The following is a 22,003-nucleotide window of genomic DNA, read 5'->3' as shown; positions in this document are numbered from 1 at the left end:
GAACAAGGAATGTTTTTGAGCAAACATCTGTTCTGAATTTTGACAATAAGCTACTTGTTACAGAGCAGCAAGTTATGCAAAAAGTACTGAATCACTGAACAGTTGAACATTTGCATTATAATGGTTAGAACAACCCAAAAAGATGTGCAAAATTTAACTAGTGTATAAACATTTATTCCAGAATCAAGGAATAAGTGTTGATAACAAAGTCCCAATTGTTTTTCACTCATGCTATTCACTTTGTGCAATCCTCTTTCTGCCAAAACAGCACCACTAATCATCTCCTATAACACTTCAAACAGTGGACATGAATTGCTTTTCAACAATTCTTGTAGATACTTCTGGGTTAACTTAAATGGTATATTCTCTGGTGACTAGAGCCCCTTCTCCATTGCTGTACATATATTTATATATACATATCTGCATTTTTTGAATCCTTGCAAGGACTGCTCTTAAGTTGTTTCTTATATTAACAGCATTTTATATTTTATTTTTATTTTTTATTTTATCTACAACTACTACTCAGTGGTAGTTGTTATTGTGTCTTGTCTCTATGCTGTAACTGCGAAGTAATTTCCCTGCTGGGATGAATAAAGTACTTCTATTCTATTCTATTCTAAGTGTCACTCTGGTGACACTGGTTCAGTTTTCGGCAAACCGATCCAGCGGAGTGTGTCTCCACTGGTAGTGTGTTTCTCACTTTATGGGATGAATATTGGCAGGAATGTGGGCAGGCCATAAGCATGCAGGAGCTGTGGTCAATGTTCTTATGATGATGTCATTTTGAGCATTTACCCTGGGGCAGCCAGTTTCTCTAAAATGTCCTGGTGTATTTGCTTGATGCAGGTTGCCCCATCCAGCTGATGCTGCATGCACTCTTTGACCACAATTGATGAAGTGCTTAAAGCCACTCCCATGAAGAACAGGATTTAGAGAAATGGGTTGCTCTATCATCTCATATTTCTACTGCAGGTTTAAAAAAAAAAATCAAGAATTAAAACGCAGTCATTCTAAATGAATGCGCTCAAATTTTCAGTGCCAAATTATAGTATTCCAATAAAATATGTATTTACTTTAAGCCTTTTTTAAAACTGGCCAGCATTTGTGGTTAGTGCTGTAATTCATTGTATATCCAAATGATTTAATGTATATAGCTTTCTGTGTGGTCACTGTGCTTCTACTTGTAAATAAATTATCTTATTACAAAAAAATCCGTCAGCCTGTCAGCCTGCAGCTCAATCATGCAGAGTGATGTGGTCCGAAATAATGGTGCTCATCTTTTATTATGATTTATTGAGTCTTTTATGGTTAAAATCCTGGTAATCCAGCTGCACTACATCAGACTGACAAATCAGGTTGCTGTACAGCTCCGTGTTTTGGGGGAATGGAAATTTTTATTTGATTGTAAAGTGAGGATAAAGTATGAAAAACTTTAAGGTCTGCTTAAAGGATGTGCACCATGATCTTTCTTGGTAATGATTGTTTCTGTTCATTTTATATTTTAAACTCACTATTTTTCTGTGATGAATTTTAAAGGTTTGTGTTAAAGTGAGGCTGAGCTTTGGTTTTTGGATGCTCTGTGTGCCGCCATGATTCTTTTTAATAAAATGACATCCGATAAATAAATGGACACAGTAATTGGACTTGCATGCTACCAAGATACATGGAGGGCTTAATCTGAGTTTGCATAGCTTATTATCACTCACAAAATTATTTCTACTCTTTGTGACTCATGGGCTAATACACGAGGAAGCACTGAAACCTCTGAGTGTCAGCACTGCCCCATCCTGTGATTGCAAATTAGAGCCTTTTGGGCCTGTGGTTTTAGGATCCATGATTGCCAATTATGTTTTACTCAACCTCTATTCAGAAAGACTCCAAGGTGTTGTTGCACAAGTCACCGCTGTCCTCACTGTCCATTATTCACACATTATCATTCTTTGTGGTGAAATATCGATTTTTGCTCATATTGTGCAGGGATCATACCCCTTATAGCAGGTACTTGCTCTAAGAGCGCGTGTGTGGGCATCTTGAGCAGTGATATCTGAATTTATAAAGTGGATCTCCTCCCTCCAAGCTATAATGCCTGCTCTTCTTGTGATGTCAGTTATGCCACAGAGAACGTTTCACCTTTTTTGGTAAATGCATTGTCATGAAATAATAATTTGTTTTTCAGTTTTTGCTTTTTTGTCAGAATGAAATGTTTCTAATCACCACAATTTTGCATGTTAGAGTTTTTTGCTTTTAAGTGACAAAACACATATAACAACAGCTACAGTTTTGGTCGTGTCTGTTGAAATTCCCTCAACAGCAACGTGGAAAAATCAGAACTGCCCAAATATGAGTGAACAATGTCCACCTTCTGTCCATCTGTCCATCTGCCCATCCATCTGTTCATCCATCCATTCACGAGCGGCAGAAGAACACTGTTCAGGCTTTCGACACTGTTCAGGCTTTTGCTAATCCTTGAGTCTGCAGCCCATGGCTTTAAAGCTTGACATGGTCCTTGGGACTCCTTCGATGTAGCTTTTCATAACTTTGGCCAAGACCTAATAAATATAAAGTTTACAAAGAGGCTAGTTTTAGCATTTTTTCCATGTTTTTTCAGACAGTTATTGCATTGCTCTTTCTCAAAACCAGGACTTATTTCTTTGCTTTGTTATGAAGCTGTAAACTGCATTTTTCTTAATTTTACATACATTTGGAACATATTTTTCACAAAAACGGTTTTATTGTCATCTGGTAAAATCTTTTTCAAAAGCCTAAAATTAGGTATTTTTAGTTTTTTAACTACATGCAAAACAAAAGAGAGAAAGCTCACCTCTGCAGACTATTTTGTGTCTATAAAGAAAAACAATATTTTTGTATTGTAAAGGTTGCTGAATTGCTGTCCCAGTTGAAACTGATTTCTGATTTATTTTGAGGCCTGACCTGCAGAGTTGACTGATTCTGGTGTTTTTTTCTAAGGACTACAATACATGTAAAAGTAAACTGTGCTACATTTTCTGTGAAGTGTTGGTTTGGAATCCAACACTTGACTAGTGAATTTTTAATTCTGCTTCTGCCACATGGTGGATATTCCACTTTGTGGAAAACCTCTAAATGGAGGCATCCAAGAGGTTCACACACCTAAACCACTTCAACTGACTCCTATTGATGTGGAGGACAGCATCTCTTTTTCCAGCTTCTCAGTTTATCTATGAAGCACAGTCCAGCCGTCCTTCATATAAAGCTAACTTTAATCCCTCGTGTCTGTGATCTTGTTCTATTGGTGAGGGAAAGGAGATGAACTTGTAAATCAAGAGCTTCGATTTATTTTTCCAGTTTTTCACTGACTGCAGCTGCTCACTCTGTATTTGTGCAGTTTAAGTAAAATGAAATGTATCTTTAGACAAATTAAATTAGAAATTAACTTGGTTTGTTTGAAAACTCAGCAGTTTTCTGAACAATGTATCACATTTTGCCAGAAATTACTTTCTTGATACATTTTTTGCAGTAACACTTCATTTGAAGGGTTGTGAATAAGACTGTCATGACACCATCATAAACGTGACATAATATCTGTTATGTTTTAGCTTTAATAACATAAAGCTATATCATTTTTAAAGTTTAATCAGCAATAATTTTATAACAAATTTATGTCACATCATGATTTTTTGGTTAATGTCAAGTTGCCATAACAAAGACATTTTGAATAATGTCAACTTTGTATTAAAAATGTCATGATTCACCAAATGACACTTTATGATAACAGTCATAAATATTCATGAAGACTTACTCATGTTCATGACAGGTGTTATGTCATGTTTATCACGGTGTCATGACAGTCTTATTCACAACCCGTCAAATAAAGTGTTACCCTTTTTGCTTTCGGAGTAAAACATCTCCAACCCAGAAAGAACATTTAAAGATGAAGACCACACTATATTACTTACACTTTTTTTCATATTAACACTAAACTGACAGCACAGCATCTGGTTTCATCATTTAGTGGCTGTACTTACAGAACAAAAAATGAGCAAAGAACTTAGGAGACAGTGTGACTTTCTGAGTGTTCAAGCCAAACCCCAATCACCAAATGTGCGTCATCATGTCCATAATAACAAGGTGTAGTGTATTTCAGCATATTCACAAAACGAACAAACATGGCAGCTCAAGCTGATCCAGTCTCCCGAGGACAAAGACTTGGACGTGCTTGGTGTTTCATCGACACAAAGACAGAAAAATTGTAGTAATTGTGTGAATTTGGCAGATTGCTGGGAGTGGATCTGCACATCAAACTCAGTGTGAGAAGAATGAATAGCTGCAGAAACATGCGTCTTTGCAGTTTTCCTGCGGGGAGGAGCGAACTTGTAAGCTGGCTCCTGCTGATCCTGGAATGGCTGGCAGATTGGAGAGCATTTCACTGAGGACTCTCAGAGAGTTAGCACAAGAAGTCTGTGTGCATAATGTGGCCTAAAAACATGCTGTTAGCACTGTAAGGTGCTGTGCTGGGAGCCAAATCTCAAACTTATCTCAAAGACCACTGTTTCTGGTCCAACCAAAACAATCACATTTGTTTGAAGATTTCAATAACCTGCTGTGGTTGTTGACCTTTGCTGAAGGAGGTCATTCATTAATTAATGGAAGGTGAGAATAATTTTTTGAGCAGTGTTATATAAAATTACACATCCTGTGGTGTCAAATAAACAGCTCCATCTGTCTTTCTCTTGTTTATACGCTGATGGGCATCCAACCATGTATAGTAAATCAGTGCTTATGGTTTTTCTGGAAAGCAGGTCAATATATGGATTAGTTTATGTCTTTCCCAAATCCACCAGGGACACTTTGACATTTCCTGCTCACCAGCAGGTTACACATCTAAACTGGTACAGCTTTCAAACATAAGAAGAGCTTGCTTGCTGTTGGGTTACATTCGTTTCCATTACAGCTGTTTTGTAAATGTGTTTTTCATTGTCAGAAGCATGTTTTTGCAGGTTGAGAAACTTCTTACAACGCCTAAAGACAAAACAGCTCCAAAGCCAAAAATAAACCAGTAAAGCAAGTTAGTAGCTCTTCTTATTCTCATGGCTGCTCCTCTCAGGAGTCGTGGTTAGTCTGCCTCCATCTTCCCCTTTCCATAGCCTCCTCCTCTGTATGTACAACCTTCTGTATATCCACATGCCTCCTCTGCACCAGCTTCATTTTTAAAATCTTTTTTTCCAGTTTATATCCATCATTCTTCCTTTGCACAAACTATCTTAGCGTTAGTTATTTTCTGACCATAACCTATTAGCATAACTCTGCTTCAAAACATCTCATCTATTCCTTTGCAGCCACGACCTGACAGACGCATCTTCCATCTGTTGTAGGCCTCTGCCAAAGTTACAGAAATGACCTTGCTGAAGGACAACACCTATTTGTAGTCTTTTAAAATCATATCTTTAATATTTTTCTTGAATGCAACCAATAAAATGTTGCTATGTTGGAGAGCAGGCTGAAAACTATAAAGTCTTTAAGAATTTCTGGAGATACAGTATTGTTAAAAATTTTTCACCCCCTTTCATCAATGTTGAACTACAAACTAGAGCTCTTTTGGCCTTTTGTTGCTATAGTGACTACCCTTACTCCAATTTAGTCTCTGGAGGTCCTTTTTTAAACTAAACATTCAATTCAAACAAATCCAATCAAGATTTTGATGTTTTGCATTTGTCATTTTTTCTAAAGTAACTTCTTACTGTTAGATGTTTTTTGTTAGATTAATATTGGAAACAGCTTGTAGAAAGACATCTTGTGGAACATCTTTCTCTGCCAACATAGCTTTACAAGCTAATTGTAAGATGGGTCATAACCACAAAGAACTATCAGTCAAACTCCCCTCACTTCTCATTTTAATTTGTTTACTCTTACTTAAAGGTTTTTCACAAGGGGTGTGTTGTGGTGGCGCAGGGTTTAAGCACAACCCACAGTTGTGCTTAGTCCTCGGTGCGGCTGTCGCAGGTTTGATTCCCAGCCTGGCGACCTTCTCCACATGTCTTCCTCCTTCTCTCATTACCCTCTTTCCTGTCAATTCACTGTCAAATAAAGGCCACTAGAGTCAATAAAACCTTTAAAAAAAAAAAAAAGGCTTTTCACAATTGAGCTCATGCATCGGTTTAGTGGGAGGGTTTTTTTATATATATAAAGCATTAAATGTTAATGCTTTATGGAAATATATGTACCGTACTTGTAATTTTGACATGGTTGCATTGCTAGTTGCTACAGGAAGCTAGAATAGTTAAAGCACTGTTTCAAACTATCATTAACTACTGCTTTGAAAGTCATGGGGTTGTTTATGACATGCTTATTGTTCTTTTGCTGTGAGGCAACCAATCTTGGAGACAATTACTGAAGTGGTTTTGTTCTTTAATTTTTAATATTGTTGCTATATTGTTGTTGCTCCCGCGATGAGTCATATATGCTGCAATTTAAAAATGGAAACTATGTGCAAATTAAAGCCACAGCAGTTTGCAATCATCATTGTTCCTTGAAAGTATTCACATTCTGTGAACCTTTTTATGCCTTAATTTGTTTCAGCTGGAGGATTCAGTGAGTTATGTTGGAATTTTATATAATAAACCAACTAGAAGTAGTGTTTTATTGTGGAAGAGAAGGAAAATGCTTTAGTTTTTTTTTTTTCAAATAAAAATCTAAAGATTAGTACTAGCATCAATATAAATTCATGAAGGCCTCAGAGGTTTGTTTAAAAAAAAAAAGAAATAAGTGAACAATCAGCATAAACCAAGTAACATCAGACAAGTTAGGGTGGATGTTAAAACAGAGCTAGGTTATAGGTTATAAAACAGTTCATAGAGCTCTGTGTAGTCCGTCATCTGAACATGGAAAGATAATAGACCAACTGCAAACCTACTTCTACTCAAAGTTTATAAAACAGCCAACTTGAAATGGTCTGGTAAAATTAATTTAGGGGAAACTAAGACAGCTAAATGTTTTCGAAGTTTGTAAAAGCATTAAACAAAAAAATAGCGAGACTATTAGCAGATTAGCATATTAGTGGAAGTGTGCTAACACATAAAATCCCGCCATTGAGGTTTATCTTTGTAATCACATTAAATTTTCTTTAGCTGTCAGCACTAGTTTATCTGGGGAAGTTTAAACCTTTATGATAGAGTTTAAAAACATTTCCCCTTCACACTTTGCTTGGTCAAAAGATTACCAAACAACTTTGAACTGAATTCTGACTTTGTTTGGAGATGTTTTTGTTTTAGATGTATCTCTAGATACATTTCTATCTAAATTACATCACAGCAGCTGCTTATGTCTTTATTGTACCACTAAAAATTAATGAACCAAGTTTTGAAAGGAGATAAAAACCATCCCAGGTGGTTCTCTTAATGGTTGAGCCACGAATTGTGATGTGCATCAAACCTCACAGATGACACACCAGATGTTATCATTGATGGTGAGATGCCTGGTGTGTGTTTTGGAAATTTACTTTTAAATTAATTTGCAAGGAATTCTTTTTTTTTTTCTTTTTGCTGTCAATGTCAAAATAATCCCCATAGACAAAACAACACAAAAAGCAACACAGATGTTGCCATAGGAGATTCTGGATTCTCATTATGTCCAATTTATTAGTTGTTATGACCTACAACCTTTGTTAAATCCTCTTATGCAATGAATATGTTTGCTGTCTTTCTTAAATACAAGTGAGATTTGGTAATGCTTCAACACAGTGGTCTACTGCTTCAGCTGAATTAACTTTGCAACATGAGTCCCATTCCAAATAAATACTGCAAAAAACTTGTACAGGAATGTGTCTGTCAGAGGCTTTTCAGGCTGATGTGTTTTGATCTAATCCGAAGCTGCTGATCTTACATCTTGTTGAGCACTCTCTGAAGAAGTTTCTCAGGGGATGTAACTTTAAGGTGCTGCAGCCGTAGGTTGTAATAACCGGAGGTATGTTTCCGGCTGATGCTGACTGTGCTCACAGAGATAATTCAATCTGGTGCTGAAGACAGGTTCCACTTCAGATCTGATTTCCTGTAGGAGCCCAATTTCATGGTTCAGCATTACACATCGAATTGCTTTGGGAAAAGGCTGAGGTTGTGCTGAGAGAGAACAACGGAGTAAGCAAAAGGTCAAGTTAAAGTGGGAGAAACATGACACCAGTGAAGAATAAAGAGACTGAAGCGGGTTTCATGTCATGCATGTTCAGACGTATTTAGGAATACCACGGTGTGACATGAAGATCTGCAGTTATCAGAGTGGAGCTTCTTTGAACTTAATCCAAATACAACAGCTCAATTGTCTATCTTTTGACCTGAAAGTCATTTGGATGTTGCTGCTATGATTCATTTAAGTTTCTGGGTCCCATCAAGTTATTTTATGCTTCACATTCAAACCAGACTTGTTTCCAATAAGGCCTGAGTGTTCCACCAGTTTCCCATAAGTTAATATGCTATCATAAAGCTCAAGACAGCCGTGTAGAGTCAAACTTTAAAACAAGCAATTCAAAGACAGGAGGCACCTCATCGACCCATTTTCAGTGTTCTGGCTTAAGGAAGAAGGTTTTCATCTCAGACTTTATGGTACTCGAAATGAGGAAGTCGTCCAGTAATCCTTACACCTCTGTGCTTGACTGCAGGGATGATGTTATTAATTAGGGTAGTCATTATTATTGATATTTTGCAATAAAGAATATACCAAAATCTAAAATGTTTTAAACAAAGTAAAGATTTTTTACACTGCACTTTATATTGTGCACTGATTCTTCAACTGTCATTGCTTGATAACAAGCTTTACTAATATAGGTAACAAACAGCTGGTAGAAAAACCTTTATATGCATAAGGTTTCTTAATGTTTCTGTTGACATATTGCTATTTTGTCTGGCTCTGTGAGGTAAAATACTTAATTGTTCCATGACTCCAGAGATAAAAAACTGATTTGATTGTTAAAAAGATGGCAAATAAGTAAATAAAAACTATTTTATACTGTAATATTTATCTTGAAATAGGATCACATAAAGTTTTATCAAATAAAAAAATTGCACTGTTCCCATTATTGTTATTAATAATATTATTGTTAATATAACATTTCAGATTTCAGATTTGTGCAACTCAACTTTTTAGATGTATATTTTGAGTGAAAACATAATTTTTTATTAGATAGATAGATAGATAGATAGATAGATAGATAGATAGATAGATAGATAAAGTACAGCATTACTGTACTCCCATTTGCTAATGCTTTTCAAGTTATCCAGTTATTTTTTCAAACTATTTTTAGCTCTGCATAAACTCCACTATTACTCCACTCTTCCTGCACTGGTGAAGGAAGATAAGACTTCAAATCCCATGGGTCTTTGCGGGAGAGAGTTGGCGTGTGCGCGCACTGAATTTATGTGGAGTGGTCGGAGGCGGAGAATCAGTCAGCTCGCTGTGGAGCTGTGTTGGGCAGCAGGAGGAGTCGACCGCCGACAGAAAAGACCGATTCAAAGAAAGAACCCGAGTGATACCCTGATGCTGAACACCAGCGACGGGAAGAAAAGGGTAATTGTTTATTTCAACGTTTGGTTTGAACGCGGAATTACAGGAATTCTACGGAGGAAGCTACACACCCCAAAAATAGAGAGAGGATATTGTGAGAGAGGTGAGAGGAAACCCGTTTGTGGTTTGTTACAGACGGTAAACTGAGCCGAAAAATAGCGAAACGCTCCACAATTGGTTCAGTTGGAGTTGAAGGAACAGTCACTGTTGAATGCATTGACAAGCTAAGCTACATTTAACATTTATATGTCGCCCTAAATGCATTCAGTTGTTGGCAAATCTATTCTTGGGTTTTTAAAAGCCCCCATAGGTAAAAATCTCTCTTTAAAAACAGGGTGAGGTTTCTCTGGCCATACAAAAGACTTCTGCAGCCTTCTCAGTTACTGGTACGAATTCGTGCCGCTTTACTAAAATAAATGGTATACAGAGCTTGTTTCTCGTTAAAAAAGCTGACCCGTGAAATGCTGAGCATTTATTGAGGGATGTATTGTTTGTAGGAGGCTTTCAGCGCCCCACAGAAGCAGAAAGGTGGAAATGTATGAGAGTCTAGTTATCTGGCAACCGTACAAAGTAACCTGCAAGGCTGAGTGTGTGTTGATGTTCCTGTAGCGTGCAGCTAAACTGATACTAGTCAGAAATAAATCAATTTCTGATCCACTGTTACTGAGTATTGCCTTAAAAAAACATTTTAATGCTGAAGTACCCTCCACTTTCACTCTGTACGTGCAGGAAAATGGGGACTTTCCCCCCCTCTCACAGTTCAGGACGGATGTGGACTGTTTGGGATTTAAAGCCACATAGGAAGGAAGACAGGATCAGTGGAGAGACTGGAGAAACTGGACAAAAAAAGAAAAACCCTGCCAAGAATTTAGTTGCAAGGCAGGCAGGCAGTGATGTGGGTTGTGTAGGATGAAAGCATAGAAAAACCAGCTTGCCTACCTTATGTAGCTGTAAGAGGAGCCCACGTTTATATGCAGGCTGGAAATAATCTGCTGTAGTTTTCATGTGTTTTTAGAGGGATAATTATCCTATTTGTGTTTTTCTATGTAATGTCTGAGTATTAAAATGAAGTATAAGAACCTTGAAATAAACAGCTTAATGATTTTATCCACAAAAAATAATATATTAGGATTATAATTATATTATCTGCTTTGTAGACCAAAAAAAGGTTTTGTTTCTTAGTGCCTACTGACAAGAGTGTAATACTGTTTTACTGTTGTGCTGCGAGTAGAGTATAATAAGCAAATCAGAGCAGGTTAGTTGAGCCTAAACAGACATGGCACGTGTAGCTTGTCAGATGTAGTTTCCAAAAAGGATTAACCTTAATAGAAATGATAGGTGGTACCGTTATCTTGTTTACATCTTGTAAGAAAAGGGGCTAGTTGAGACCAATACACTTGTCCAGTCTTTGGGAAGGAAAAAAAGAGACATAAGATAAATAAACAATAATGCAAAAGGAAATTATTGTTATTGTCTTAATTTATTTTGCAATTTATTGCTTACTGTGGCAGACTTATTCATCATTCTATGCTCCATACAGCTGCAAGAACTACCGTAATTAGTTTCTTTGGCATCTTGTTATAAATGATTTTAAAACATAGAGACTTTATGACAACATTTTTAGCTATTTTAGAACTGTAACTGTAAAAAGCATTGGTATACCTTGATACTTGCAACCAGCTCATGTCTACTTGTGAATTTTAGATGCAGCAAGGTTGCACTTTGGGTTTAATCTGGATACTCTTTCCCCTTTATTCCAGGGATTCAACATGTTATTGGAGAGAGTGACTTTGCACTGGCAGCCTCATCCATGTTAATGTAATGGAAACGTGTTTCTGGTCAGCAGCGTCTGAAATGCATCAGTGGAAATATATGAGGAACCCCCATGGCTAATCATATCAAGTGGTGCTGGCTTGGCTTTGCCTCTCAAGAGTCGGGTGCCCTGCCCTTCCCGGCCCAGCGCCATGCTAAGACAACACGTGGACAATAACAAGGAGCGCTCAGTTCAACCGGTGGGAAAGCTGTGGAAAAAGTTGGTGGAAAATCTACAGTTTGAGTCCCAATGTCAGTCTTGTTTTTTTTTTTTATTTTGACCTAGATTCTCTGTAACACACAGTAGCCATCTGAAGAAAAGCTCCTTTATTCTCTTCCACTTCCACTCTAAGTTGCACCAACATCGGGATTGTTGGGGAACATTTACAGCTGAGAAAATGGATGTTCAGATTTGTAGCCGGCTTCTGTTGAATTTAAAAATGCATGGGGGAAAATAAAGAGACCCATATGAGCAGGAGGAAGAGGTGGAACAGCAGCATCAGTTCAAAATGGCCCAAACCAGTTTGCTGCAGGGAAAACGCTTTTACTGCCGAGAGTGGGTCTTCCACAAGATCCAGCACTGTCTGCAGGAGAAAACCAACAACCTGAGCGGAGTGAGCAGCACTCCCAGCAAGCAGCCCCTGCCTGTTCCTGGTGGGGGCATGCCCGTCCCCGGCAGTATCACGACCGGATCGGCCAAGTCCGGTAGCTCCTGGGGGGTGTTACTGGTGGGAGGACCTGGGAGTGGGAAGACTGCACTGTGCACGGAGCTGCTGTGGCCCACATCAGCCCAGGGAACGTACCGCAGTCTGCACAAGCAGAGCCTGGCTTTCCACTTCTGCCGGGCCGATGACTCGGACACACTGTGTGTCGGTGGATTCATCCGGGGTCTGGTGGCCCAGATATGCCGAGGCGGGCTGGTGCCGGGTTACGAGGAGAAGGTCCGCGACCCGGCTGTGCAGAGCACTTTGCAGCCTGGGGAGTGTGAGAGGAACCCCGCAGAAGCTTTTAAGAAGTAAGAACATGAATATTCACATGAAAGCATCACTTTTCTGCTGGCGCTTTTAGGGCTGCAACTAATAATTATTTTAGTTATCGATTAATCAGATAAAAAAATGGCACATTCTGCAGATTTTTGCAGTTATAAATAATATTTTTAACTAAAATGTAATAACAGCGTTCCTTTAATGAACACTTGATCATTTGTAGCAAAGGACGCATCTGCAGAGAAAAAATACTTCTGGCATCAACATGTGAAAAGCTCGAGCCTTTCTGCTTGACTTAGCATCAGTACAGTATAAGGCTGACCTCACTATTATTTTTCGGGTTAATCAATTTATAATTTAATATAAAAGGAAATTTAAAAAGTCTTTTTTTTTGCAGAATTTGTATCATGAAGCTAAAACTATTCTACTTGAGGAATTTTGGGTAGAACATATTTATAGACAAATGCAAATTTTATTCCTAAATGCAAAATGTATATTTTGTGATATTTGTGATTTAATTACTGATCTAAGATGTTCTTTCAGCATTTGACTTTTTTTGAGTTTGCTCCAGTTAATGATTAATTAGTTACTAAATTAGTTGATGATTACTTCAATAATTGATTCAACACAATTAATCCTTCTAGCCCTAGTAGCTTTATATGCCATATATGCCATTGTTTTATGTTGTTGCAGCATAAAAAATATGAATGCCTAATATTGATATTTATATTTGGTGTTCAAAGTAGAAAGGTAACAGTGAGTAACTTACTCAAATAACATCTTCTGTATAAATGTATGTAAGAAACTCATTTTTGTCATTTGAGGTATAAATAGTGTTTGCTTGAAATTTTAAATCCAAACTCGGCACCTCCCCCTCCGCTTCCTATTCTCCACCTTCTAACCTCGAAACCCCCTCATCCTCCTCTTTTTTTTTTTTTTTTTGCTCACACTCACAACCAGAGGCTCCGCCTCACAAGCCTCCCCTCTTATTTGCTGTCATGGTTTTGTTGGTTTTCCCCCGGTGTGGCATGCTGGGTGGGACTGTCCCCGCTCAGCTTTCTGATTCAACAAAGGTCAGATGTTCTTAAGTCGTGGCCAAGCTCAGGTGGCCAGAGCTTTGAACTGTGACTGATTCCCAGACCTGAGGAGTGACTGCTATAAAAGGATGAAGTGCAGATGTTAAGCTAAAGTACAGTTGGTTTTGTGGGCTTGCAGCACCCTGCCTGGGCATGTAACGCAATCAAGATGGACTGTTATTGCAAACGGAGGCTTTAAAGGCGAGCTGCACGTGAGAGTGAGTGTATGCGGTGGACTTGGATGACTTGTCTGCACAGCATGGGTCAGGCTGTCTGTGTAACACAGGCTGGAATGCACTGCAGAACACACACACTTATGCTTTTGTGGCCATCTGGTGACACTTACAGCACCGTCTCAACATCACACACACAAAGCATGGGAGTGGGGTGAGGTAAATCATTTTTTAATGCTCCATAACCACTTTCCATATCAACTCGGTCTTTCCTAAGGAAGCCAGCGCTCTTCTTGTCAGCTGCTCGTAATCATACGGCTGGTGCTGATGACTCTGACTTGAGGTTGACCTTTCTTCAAATAAAAGGCAGGTTTTTATTACCAAACAAACCAGGACTCTGCTCTCTGTTTCGCTGGAAGTCGGGACAGACACGCTTGGTCAGCCCCTCCTCGTGAAACAAATATTCACCCTGCAGTCGACACCTCAGGCCCAGAATCTTATTATCACTCCTCCTTTTGTTTGTCAGCTGGCCAAAGGGACTCTTAGTTGAGCGCCTTATCTTCATTTAAAGTGTAAAAGATTCCCCAGCACTGCTGAACACAAATAATCTGAATGGCCTCTTTTCTGCTCCAGATGCTATCTGCTTTCAAGAAGCCAAGAATGATATCTGGCACAGAAACGTAAGGAAATAAAAGCAGGGCGGAACATGGAAAAGCATAAAACTTTACTGTTAGTTCAGGATTATGACTGTTAATTTACTTGAGGAATAAAAATTCAGAGGGGTACATACCTTGTTTCCATTTAACTGATGTGGGTTTTCACATTTTTAAGGAAAAGTCGGAGGTTTAATTTAGTAGAAGCATTTGAAGGGCTTTTTTTTATCTTTTATTTTTGCTGCGAGAACTTTTGGCCCGCCCCCTCTAAACCCCCTTTCCAGCTGTGATTTTTAAACATTGCCTAGTGAGTGAGTGCAAGAGGCCCTGCCAAATTCTTTAGCCTAGTCAAAGGCAAACAAGTCACATTGTTGGTAGTAATCCTCACTCTTATGTTAATACAATAAAACCGCTTTGACATGAGTTAATGTCCACCTGTGCGATTTGATTCTGGCCTTCTTTTGCAGCAACTGCTTTCTAGATTTTGGGATTTAAACAAAATTCCAAAACCCTTAAGTGTTGCAATTCATAGACTTTCTGTCTTTTTTTTCCTAATATGCTTTAACATTATTTTACATGTTCCTTAATGCTTAAGAGCTTACCTTATATGTTTTCTTCTATGTTTTGTTTTTGCTCTTGTATGTAAATGAGGACAATAGTGGTGGGAGTTGAAGAAAATTTATTTTCGTCATGACTAAAATGCTACCAAACTAACCAAGATAACCAAATTTTATGTTAAAACCCAGTGACTAGTTTGCTAATTTTATTGTACTAGACTACAAAATCACAAAATCTTACCAAGTATTCGGTCTAGTTTCTAGTGCAAATATCTTAGTACACTTGAAATGAGACAAAACAATGTTTATAAGTAACTTTTCAGCAAGATATTGGAGCTTGTTTTAGGTCAATAATATTGATGAAAACATCCTAGTTACATGGCCAAATTATTTCATTCATGACATGAGAAAAATGTTCATGCTATATGTGAAATAATCTGTCAATGGAACTAATATTTTTTCATCAATGTTAAGGACTTAGATGTAGATTTTATTTCTTTCTCTCTTTCTTTCTTCCTTTCTTTCTTGAAATTATACTAAGACTTTTGCATGAGAAACTTGATTGAAATCACAGAAAAAAGTGATTTTAACTAAATATTATTATACATGTTTCTTTATATTATCACCAGTCACCTCCAAGTCATGTACCGCTGCCTCCACCAAAACAATTGTTCAGTGCAAGAGTTGAAATGAGTTTTCTTGAATGTCATTCAAACTTGCGCTTCTTCCTCCTTCTCATTAAAAATTGTGATTTTTTTTATTTTAAAGTAGCAGCGTAATCTTGCTTTCATAGAATTAGAAATAGAAATAACCTTTATTGTGCCTCAGGGGGGAAATTTAAGTGTATCATATCACACTGATTCCACTTCTTGGAAACAATTATTTTTATTATTATTTAAGAAAAGGCTTCTCTTTGTGGATGGTTCTACAGTAAACTGCTCGCTAGTATTCATGCAATTCCCACTTTGCTACAACTTATTACAAAATAGATGTTTTAAAAGAATCCTGATTTACTTTGCAAATCTGAGTTAACATTTTCAGGAAAGAATTAAGCTTGAAAATACAATAATTATCATCTTAGAAACTAAATATCCTTTGTAACTTTGAAATATTGACACCAACAGCCTTTTTTTTTTGCTTTCAAGGCCCTTTTTGAATTCACACATCTTTAGAAGTAATGCGATGCATTAACAGGTCAAATGCCTGCTGGCAGCTGCCACAGAGATAAAAGGCAGTTTCACCTTTCAGTGTGCTTTTCTTCTGATCTGAATCAGCCAGTGCTGGCTGTCTTGTTCAGACAATAAACTTGATATTTCTGTTTCATTTACATTTCAGATTGGTCGACTTCACTGCCATCAGTGATACCTAAAACCATTGTCTGTCTGGCTGCAGACATCAAGGGTTTAACTTCCAGATTTGTCTGTCTTGCTCACATCCGCATCAGTCTGTACTAAGTCTACTTATGTTTTATCAAACATTTGTCGGTTTGCAAGCACCTGAGTTTTAAAGAACTGATCTGATAGGCAGGTCAGATGGCATACAACATTTTTCCCCTTTCAGTTGAGAATAGGGGGAATTAATCCATTGAAGTTAGCAGATTTTTTATTTTTGCTGATGGAGCGAACTGCTTTCAAATGTTGGCGTGTCTTTATGTAGATCTGTTGTATCAGAATGTAAAGTAATGTGATTTGCAGCTGTGTAGGTTTTTATTTGGCTGTAAAGGGCACAGGCCTCCGAAGTGATGAATGATCTTGGCTTAAATCTGTGAAAGAGTTGGCACATTTTCAGCTAGTGTTTTATTCTCAGGACATATGTGGAAGGAATTGATTTTGCACTTGTTGGAGATTTTTCTTAATGCACCTTTTCTGTAAATCTTTGTTCAAAGCAACTTTTGATACACCAAATAGGTTGACATTTCTGCTCAAATCGGGCTTCATGTCTGTCTTAGCATTTTGAGTCGATGCCGTCTTATTAGGGTTAAAATGAACGCGACTCCTTTGCTTTCATGTGGGCCACTGCTGTGGAAAATGGGCAGGAGATTAGGGCTGCGTTTCAGAAACAAAAGGGGAAAAAAAAACTCTCCCAGTGTGAAGCATCAGCTCTGTTTGGGGCGATGAGGAGAAACGGCAGTGCTGGTGCGGCTGCAGCGATGACTCAGCAATCGTTTCGCCACAGCACAAGCAGTGTGTGTGGAGCATTTCTGCCTACGTGTTCGGGTGGGCACTCATAACTCATTCATGTAATGGTTGTCCAACTTTTAAACTCTTAAGACCACAGCAAGAGGAGCTGTGAGTTTATTCATGAAAGCAAAGAATGGCTGCGGTCAAAAGCAATCGTGAAAACTGACCATCATTTGCCGAAGCAAGAGCCACTGTTGTGATCTTTTCAATGGTATGCAACCTCAAATTACTCGTGTTTACTTTGAAAGTAAACAAAAGGCAGACTTTTTTTTGAAGAAGTAGACATGTTTGTTTTAGGATTTGTTATTGTGGGAGCTTTAAAATCTAAATCTGATCCTCCTGGCTCCTCAGTGACGTGGGTGTCCTTTTTTAAAAATCCTGTATGATTGATGGAGGACTGGCAACATAAGCCAATCACATCCCACAACAGTCATCACTTTTTGGATTCAAGTACTGCTAGACCCATGTTGGTGAATGTTCAGTGACTTGAAAAAGTGTTCACATGTTGCTGCGACAAATGTCAATCTGTTTCGCTGGGATTTTATACGACAGACCAACACGTTTTGTTAAATTATAAGAGAAGTGATGGATTAATTTGTAAGTTGTTTAAATTCAATGCAACCAGCTTCCTTTACCCAGCTGGTGGTTGCTCAGTAGAGTCCACCTGTCAGAATAAAGATAGCTTTTCCTGGAAGTGTTCAGAAGTTTGTTGGAGAACATCAGTAAACAAACAGAAGACCAAAGAACAACTTTGACAGGAAACATGAAGCTGGTGTTCCTGGAGGAAATGTAGATATCACTGCCTCAGATCAGGGATCTGTTAACAGGAGAACTAGGAGTTGAAGTTTTCTGATCTTTAAAAAGCCTGACCTAACGCCTTGATTGTAGCTTATACAAACGTTTTATTTTTTGTCTGAAAATTTGGGAAACAACAGTGGGGTGACGTGGCATACATGTAGTGCCGCTTGTGGTGAAAAACTCATCCTGCGTGTCACCCTAGGCACACCGTACTCGCTGTGACGCACTGCAGTTGAAGCACTGTACTGTCTGGATGGTTTTCTGCTACACATGCAGGATGACTGGTCAAAATTGATGGGAAGATTGGTGAAGCTAAAGATAGGTCAGTCCTGAAAGAAAAACTGTTTGACGCTGCAAAAGGCTTAAAACTCGGGCAGAGGTTAGCCTGGCCAATGGACACGTGCAAAAACAAAGGAGAAAAATGTTTTTGCTGAAGTGGCGAAGAAGGAGAAATGCATACTTCTAAGGGGGGAAATTATGTTTATAGCAGATTTTAATTGAATAGTTTTCAAATTTTAAGCTTTTCTTTGTGCCAGAAAACCCATTTTTGCTGCCCTGTTACTGAAAAGCTAGCACCTAGAGAGAGAGTCGTTTGCAGAATCTAATCCGATTCTGTACTGGACAGCTTGTTGGTCATCTCTACTTGCATCCAGACTAATGCACGTTTATGTTTGAGCAGAACAGGAGCGAAGTGTTGGAAAGGACAGGATGAAATTTCAGATTCCTTTAACGGTATTGGATAGCTATCCAGGAATGCTCACCTCGTCTGGCTCTGGAAAAGCTTGGGGGTGGTGATGGAAATATTTGGTTGCGAGGAGGTATGTGTGCTGCTTTTAGAGTGTTTACACTCTGTTAAATTATTAATAGGAAAGATTATAAAGAGGACAAATATTATATATTGTATAATATCACATTTTAATGATTTTATATGAATTATTCCATGAGACTAGTCCCATTACAGTCTTTTGAATCTCATATAACTGGAAGATTATCTGATATTTACTTCAATATGTCTCGGCATGCATTTGCACAGTTGAATGTGCAAAGTTGAATGTTAAGTTTTCTACTAAATCTTTCTTGGACCAAGTCATCTGCTTGACATAATTTATTTCCAGTTGACTAGAGGCTTTGGTTTTCTTAGGGATGGCGCTCAGAATTGACAGTGGACATTGATTGAGGCCAATTGATTTGTTTCATCGTCTCAGCCATTTAAAGAGGAGCAGATACAAGCATTTTGTAAAAAGTGCTTTTTGGACCATTTGGCTGTAATTAGGGGTGTTTGCTGATGTTTTATTTCATCATGACAAGTCATTTCTGGGTAATTCTTGATTGCTGTAGCACATAAGTACATTTTTTAAAATCTTTTAAGCTATTTACTACTGATATTACATTTATCTTCAGAAAGCGATGACAAATTTATGTTAGTGTGGAGTAATACTTTAAGTCGGCTTTAACAATAGTAGAGCAGAAAATCAATCAAATGAGGAGCCACTTTGTTTTTCAAAGGGTGGCAATTAAAAGCAACAATAAGGTACTTGAGAGTCACAAGAGGAAATGCATTTCTCTCGTTCTTGGACGATGCCACATTGTATTTTATGTAAAATGCTTCATTCTGCCACCTGAATATGAGTCTGAATATGTTGATAGTTCAACTTCGCTCAGTCAAATATGATGATTTTTGCAATAGATGCAGAAAAAAAAGCTGCAAAATCAGATGTAACCTTGTGAGTTTTCTTGTCTTCAAACCCAACATGGTTTTTGATGACTCGGTACCACAGCTACTGCTGAGAGGTTGCATAACTTCTGCATGTCTCGCCAATGTAAAAATTGGTTACTCCAGATGTTATTAGGATGCATTTGGACACACCTGAACCACTGATGTGGGGATTTTAGTTATTTGAATTACAGTTTTCATCAGAAGCTGTTATTGATTTTTGAGGTGAGTTAGAGGCTGACAGAGTTTGGATCACAGTTCTTTTAAATCCTCCCATAGTCTCCCAGTTTGTTAGGTCTCCATGCTGCTGCTTCCAGACTGCTATAACTTGTAAAAAGTTTTTTCTAATTTTTACCTCTTCTCCATACCTGTATTCTGTCCGACTGAAGAGATCACGTTCAGATGAACCAACTGCAGAGTATGATCAGATCTGAGTCAAAAACAGTAGAGCATCTGCTTAGGTCCCTAAAGCCTATGAACGTAACTACGATGATCCTGAAGCCTGGGCAAAGTTATAATCATAAAAGTATTAGAAATCATATACGCCCTTAAATAAAGAAAATGGTCAAAATATAAGCATAGATCAGAAACAGGTTTCCCACATGTGAAGACACCACTATTCTTTGTCAGCATAGACGGATTACATTGATGAGTCAATACAATCTGTCTTAAATAGAAAAAAAAAGTATTTTCTTGGACTTGTAGGTTTAATCCATGTCTAGGAATCTGTCATTATCCTTTGGATTTCCTCAATTGGGGTTTAAAAGCTTAGAGTTTGGAGGTTATAAAAACTAATCTTTTTTTCAAGAAGATTACATTTTCACAGCTTTAGCTGTAAGACCACTTGAGCGACGACTTCTGTCAGATTTGTGGGGTTAACATGATATATTTTGACTCATAGGATCCCAAACATTAAACGAAACTGATGTTTTTACTTTGACGTTGTGCAGTTAAAGAAAACTGCTGCCTTTCTTTCTGATGATGTACAAATCTCTATAGTTATGTCACCGCTTAGTCAAAAATTAGTAGACTTAGTAATTAAACCAAAAATTTACTTTATTTCCACCGTCTTCTCATAGCTCAATCTTTAAGGATCATTTGTGGATGTAAATATTGTGTAAGTTGATAAAGACTTGTATGCTTCACTTCAGGATGTCGATTTCCTGGTAAGTTCAGAGGAATTTCAGTGTTTTTAATATGTTAAACTTAATTAAAACATCTCAAACGTTTCTTCACCCAGCTTTGTTAAGCAAATCTCTGAAATTGCAGTTTTAGGGTCTGTTCACACCAGCCGTTTAGTCCATTTTATTTGAACTCATTTGCCAAAACGTTTGTTTTGTTTGGGAAGTGTGAATGTGTAATCGGATCAAAAATGGGAACTCTGGTCCGATTACAAACACAGGTCTTTGTTCAATTAAAGTGGAATGCATTCATATAAAATGTATGAATGTCAAGAGGACTGGAGATGGCTCCAAAAGCAGAAAGCGAACTATAGCATGGGGCATTCTGAGTAAATATGATAAAAACAAACACAAAACAGTCTAGTTCCAACAGGAGAAATGGCTTGTAATCTCTTGCCAAAGACAAAAGAGAAATCCTAAAACTGCTCAAATCTGATGCCTCTCCATTACATTTTGTGAAGAAGGAAATTGCGCTCGGTGTCTTCAGAGGTTTTTGTGTCATTTTCTTTAATGGTTCTTAGTGTAGCGCCACCACAGACAAGGGTGGGTGAGAACAGGTTGCTCATAGGGGTTTTGTTTGTTTGACAAAGTGCAGTGTGAAAGTGAACCACAACAGCTGAAAATGTAACATATGTTTCAATTTTGTTTCCCAATTGAACAGTCTATTGAACCACCAGGCATGAATACACCTTTAGTGTATCTGAAGTATTAACTTACTTATGCTAGGTTGAAATTTTCAGTTATGATTGTGTATGATTCACAAACTGATGGCAATGTCAATTCCTAAGATTTCTCAAACCTAGTTCTCAAAATCAATGGTTTTTAGAGAACTTCATCAAACCTGATAAAACTTTGACACAGATGAAAGCAGACTGATAAGGGCTCTAGTGTACAAGTAAGCAAAGTGTCTACACCTGGATGTTCAGAACATTTGTTCTCAGAATGAGTCTCTCTCACTTCTCTCCTTTTCAGAGGAATGATTGCTATACTGACCTGCATAATGTCAGACCTGGGGAAGAAGAACGATCTGCCTGATGGTAGTTTGGGTGAGTCAGGACATGACTCAGCTGTGGTTCCGTTCTGTGGCGCTGAGCATTCCCCTGACTGTAGAAAGGCACTCAGCAGAATCCCTCTAAATTAACTCCATGTTGAATGAATTGGTGATTATTTTAATGAAAGAAGAGGAACGGTTCGTCCGTTTGATTCTGTTGCCTGGAATTTCACATATCTTGACCATTTTTCCACAGTTAAAGTTATATTGAGAGCGTATTTTGACTCCAGTGCCGCTTTCTGTGAGCATGTGGGCCTTGGGGTGTGCTTTGTGACTTTGCCAGTCCTATAAAAC

General features: G+C 38.0%; 1 protein-coding gene across 2 annotated transcripts in view; it reads left to right on the top strand.

Annotated features, from left to right (window-relative positions):
• The first annotated feature begins 9,399 nt into the window (after positions 1–9,399).
• ankrd50 (ankyrin repeat domain 50) overlaps positions 9,400–22,003 on the top strand; it is a 36,540-nt gene continuing 23,936 nt past the window's right edge. Inside the window, exons 1-2 of one of the 2 annotated variants that reach the window (XM_032554679.1) lie at positions 9,400–9,531; positions 11,289–12,355. In XM_032554679.1, coding sequence (XP_032410570.1) covers positions 11,850–12,355 — 506 coding nt within the window. In that variant the 5' untranslated portion in view covers positions 9,400–9,531; positions 11,289–11,849. Of the gene's footprint in view, positions 9,632–11,288; positions 12,356–22,003 lie in introns of both variants that reach the window. The other variant, XM_032554680.1, reaches the window with a different exon arrangement.

Source organism: Xiphophorus hellerii, chromosome 23 (genome assembly GCF_003331165.1).
Source record: "Xiphophorus hellerii strain 12219 chromosome 23, Xiphophorus_hellerii-4.1, whole genome shotgun sequence".
In the NCBI taxonomy this organism is placed as follows: Eukaryota; Metazoa; Chordata; class Actinopteri; order Cyprinodontiformes; family Poeciliidae; genus Xiphophorus; species Xiphophorus hellerii.
This window is presented reverse-complemented; position numbering and strand designations above follow the sequence as displayed.